This window comes from Cicer arietinum, chromosome 6 (assembly GCF_000331145.2).
Source record: "Cicer arietinum cultivar CDC Frontier isolate Library 1 chromosome 6, Cicar.CDCFrontier_v2.0, whole genome shotgun sequence".
NCBI lineage: Eukaryota > Viridiplantae > Streptophyta > Magnoliopsida > Fabales > Fabaceae > Cicer > Cicer arietinum.
The window spans coordinates 57890007-57892585 of NC_021165.2; the positions used below are offsets into that span (position 1 = coordinate 57890007).

Sequence of the window (2579 nt, forward strand, 5' to 3'; positions counted from 1 at the left end):
TATATATATATATATATATATATATATATATATATATATATTATTACTAAATATGATGTTGTACGAGAGGATATGTTTGAGAGGTAATAATCGGAGTTTGTTTGAGACCATTTGTTTGAGAGATAATAATGGGTGTGTTTGTTTTAATAAAAATTTATTCTTTTAAACTAAAAATCATTTTTTAGGGTTTAAAGGGTGTTTGTTTCATATTTTTTTAAAATTATTTTGTTAGAAAAATTATTTTTAATGTGAATAAGGCTTTAAAATAGGCTTACAGGCCAGACCATGATAGGCCGTAGGCCAGACTTAGGCCGAAAAAATAGCCTATCATAGGCCGTAGGCCAGGCTTAGGCCTAAAAAATTAATCGTAGGCCAGACTCAGGCCTTTCAAAGCCTGGCCTGACCTGACCTATTCCCACCCCTACCGCAGGACAATGTTTCCTAGTATGACCAGATACTCTACATAATCCACATTTTTTTGGTACTCTTTTTGTAGTGTCCATTTATGTTCTAATGCGTTTGCTCTTTGGCCGATCTTTATTGACTCTCCGCATTAGTGGATTGTAACACAACTTAATACCTTCATATTGTAGCCAATATCCTTTGTTTGGTATGGGTGAGAAGGCTTCGTCGTAGACTTTTAATATCGTTTCCTCCTTGTACACATCAGGTATAAGACTCCAAAAATCATATTTTATGCTAGAACATGCTGCTATGACATGTGAACAAGGCATATGTTTAGCTTGATATTTTCCACAATCGCATCACTTGTTAGGAAGGTTTACACTGAAGTGACCAATTGGTCGACCTTCCCTTGGAACTACTGTCTCGTGGACCATGAAAGTATGGTTGCTCTGATCAAAACTATCCACTCTATGACTATTGGATTTACTTATTTCCATTTTCATAAATTTTATGCAAGTTTCTGTGTATACCTGACCAGAAGCTAAAATTGACGCGTGTCGTTTTCCCATGGTTAGAAACAGTGTCCCTGTTTTAAAATAAGTTGATTGGGCCAAAGCAGTGATGGGAAGGTTGCGCGTTCCTTTTAATAGTATATTAATCGACTCCACAATGTTGGTTGTCATCTGACCCCAACGGCTACCTCCATCGAATGCTTGAATCCAATCTTGTCGAGGTATGTTGTCTAACCATTTCAAAGCCTCCGGGTTTACTATGTCGATTTCTCTGCGGTAGTATCGATATGTAGGCTCATTGATCGAGTAACCTGTATTGAAATAGTAGACAAAACATTATTACACTAATTATATAAATTAGGAATGAAATTATTAAAAATTACACTAATTATAAAAATTAATAATGAAATTATCACCCATAAAAACAACTTTTTTCTTCAAAGCATTGTCCTTAAATTCACTTGCAAATTTTTGTGAAATATGTCGAACGCAGAACATATGCTTTGACGGAGGATCTTGCCACCCATTATTCGGATCATTGTAAGCACTCTTAATGGATTCGTGTCTATCTAAAATCATACAAATGTTGGATTGTGGAGTGACATATTTTCTCAAATTTCTCAAAAAGAAACTCCAACCTTCTTTTGTCTCACCTTCTACAAGAGCATAAGCAATAGGAATTACATTGTCGTTCCCATCTTGTGCAACTGCTACTGATAGAGTTCCCTTGTACTTACCGTACAACCAAGTCCCATCAACTTGTACTATCGGTTTGCAGAATTTAAACGCAGATATGCACGGAACGAAAGCCCAAAATAGTCTATGAAAGATCCTTATCCCATTTATCAAACTATTTTCATGATAAACTGGGATAGTTTATATTTCAATTTCGGTTCCTAGATCAAATGTTTGCATAACCAACAACCATTGTGGTAGTTGATTGTAATTACAATCTCTTCCCAATTGCCATAAATTTGTTCGATTGCTTTATTTTTTCCAATCCAGGCCTTTCTATAAGTAACTGTGTAGTTGCGTAAAGCCTGAATCTCAGCAATAATGACTTTCACTTTTATTGAAGGATCCACTTTCACAACTTGCATTATGCTTGCACATATCATGTTAGAATCAAGTTTCGTATGATCTTGTGACAATGCAGAATTTATGCATGTATGAGACACATTCAACTTACCAATCACCCACAATTCACTCTTTTTGCGTTCTCTGCATCTAAACAAACAATTTGGACTTGAACAACAAATAACATACCTTTCTAAATCTGATTTTTGTACCACAAAATTCAGTGATTGTTTTAGATGGTAACGTTTGATAGCATGTACGCATTCATCTTTGTTTTGAAACTTCATTCCAACTTCAAGAGTTCCATCTACTGTTGGGACTTCGTTAATAAACAAGTGATGAAATTTACTTGAACGCTTTTGAGTATATAAATTGATGCTCTTCAGGTGAGATGGTGGATTAAAGTCAGCTAGGAAATGTTGATCTTTTGTTTCCATATCATCAATGTTATCGTCAAAATTACCAGATGATTCATTGAAATATGTTTCATCCTCTTCACTTGAATCACTTAGGGGAAAACCGCATTGTGGATTTGTTGGAGTAGATTGATGTTGGAGTTGATAACTTTCTAGATGAGTTTGTTCT

General features: G+C 35.1%; 1 protein-coding gene across 1 annotated transcript; it reads right to left on the reverse strand.

Annotated features, from left to right (window-relative positions):
* Positions 1 to 1174: 1174 nt before the first annotated feature.
* Positions 1175 to 2035, reverse strand: LOC140920792 (uncharacterized). The gene is made up of 4 exons (XM_073369625.1): positions 1885 to 2035; positions 1571 to 1783; positions 1347 to 1486; positions 1175 to 1228 (listed from the first exon to the last, which is right to left on the reverse strand). The coding sequence occupies exons 1-4, from the start codon at positions 2033 to 2035 to the stop codon at positions 1175 to 1177; spliced, it is 558 nt and encodes a 185-aa protein (XP_073225726.1).
* Between the last annotated feature and the right edge of the window lie 544 nt (positions 2036 to 2579).

Coding starts and splice junctions, on each gene's coding strand:
- LOC140920792 (XM_073369625.1), bottom strand. CDS start 2,035: ATGATATGTGCAAGCATAATGCAAGTTGTGAAAGTGGATCCTTCAATA. Junction 1,784..1,884: donor AGCAATCGAACAAATTTATG/GCAATTGGGAAG, acceptor AAACTATCCCAG/TTTATCATGAAAATAGTTTG. Junction 1,487..1,570: donor TGCTTATGCTCTTGTAGAAG/GTGAGACAAAAG, acceptor GTATGATTTTAG/ATAGACACGAATCCATTAAG.